This window comes from Myotis brandtii, unplaced genomic scaffold (assembly GCF_000412655.1).
Source record: "Myotis brandtii unplaced genomic scaffold, ASM41265v1 scaffold986, whole genome shotgun sequence".
Lineage (NCBI taxonomy): Eukaryota > Metazoa > Chordata > Mammalia > Chiroptera > Vespertilionidae > Myotis > Myotis brandtii.
In genome coordinates this window covers 2293673-2294857 of record NW_005372102.1, presented here as the reverse complement: position 1 = coordinate 2294857, position 1185 = coordinate 2293673, and the positions used below count along the sequence as shown (strand labels likewise).

Here is a 1185-nt window from a genome sequence, read left to right as displayed (position 1 = left end):
TGAGGGCTGCCACGGCCTACCTGGCGGCGTCTCGGAGCTGGGGATGTAGGAGGAGGCCGGGACCACGCTGGGTGTGGCAGGCAGGTAGCTGGTGGAGGGCAGCGAAGGCTCGCTGTTCAGAGCCCCGAGTTTCTGGAAGACAGTGCATGGTCCCTCCCAGGAGAGGCCTGGGTCTCCGTGCCCCCCGGGAGCCTCGCCCTGGAGCAGGGCACGTGCCGCCCCGGCTGGAAGGGCTGCCCCACGGGAGTGGCCCCAGCAGAGGAGGGCTGGGCTCCTGTTTGGTGAAGGAGCCCCAAGCCAGCCCTCTTTGAGGAAAGAAAAAAGTCCAACAACGGTTTTCTTATGAAAACACGACAGAAGGTGACGTGCGCACAGTAGGAAAAGGAGAGGACAGCTGCGCAATGGAGAAGCTTCTCCAGGCCACAGCTGCTCACCGTCTGCGCAGGGGACTCCGCGAGGCGGGCACCGGTCTCCCGCGCAGGAAAGGGGCCTGGCGAGGGCCACATCTGTGATCTCAGCTCGCCAGCATGTGTCACGTGACATGCACAGGCCGGGGGCCCCCTGGCCAGCGCTGCCTCTTATATGCATGTCCATATGCATACACACCGCACACGTATGTATGCACACATGTATGTACATATATATATTCTCCGACAACACGCTTTAGTGGCTAAGGATCGGGACGAGGGAGCACAGTGGCCACGTGAGGCTCTGGCTGGGAGCCTACCTGTGTGGACACCAGGCCGGCTGCGTAGTCGGGGGTGGCGTTCTCGATGACCGTCTCCTCCTTGGCCGGCTTTTCCACCACTTCCGTGTCTGCGGACAGAGCCTCGTCAGCGCCCCCGGTAGCCCCCCTCAAGCAGCTCAGCAAGTATCCCCGAAATGCTGCCCCCGCCTGCCCTTCACGCCCGTCTCCAAGCAGAGGAGGAAACGCGCTCTCGGGAAAGGGCTGCCCTGCGGTCGCCTTCTCTGAGAGGCGGCCCCCGGGGGCCCAGGTACGCACCCAGCGTCTTCCTTCTTCTCTTTGCCTCTCGGCCGGCACCGACCATATCCAGCTCAGAAATGTGCAGCAGCTGCCAAGACAGACAGAGGCCACCTTAGCTATGGTGTGGAGCGCGCCAAGGCCGGCCACGAGGGCAGACACCGACGGGGCGCGCCCACCTTCACGCCCCCCCCCTTCCGCAG

General features: G+C 64.1%; 1 protein-coding gene across 1 annotated transcript in view; it reads right to left on the bottom strand.

Moving 5' to 3' along the window:
- NELFA (negative elongation factor complex member A) overlaps window positions 1–1185 on the bottom strand; it is a 7994-nt gene that overhangs the window by 1856 nt on the left and 4953 nt on the right. Inside the window, exons 6-9 of the mRNA XM_014533489.1 lie at window positions 1162–1185; window positions 1004–1073; window positions 728–816; window positions 21–132 (exon numbers count right to left, since the gene is read on the bottom strand). The exon at window positions 1162–1185 is cut by the window's right edge and continues 4 nt beyond it. Of these exons, the coding sequence (XP_014388975.1) occupies window positions 21–132; window positions 728–816; window positions 1004–1073; window positions 1162–1185 (295 nt within the window). The remainder of the gene's footprint in view (window positions 1–20; window positions 133–727; window positions 817–1003; window positions 1074–1161) is intronic.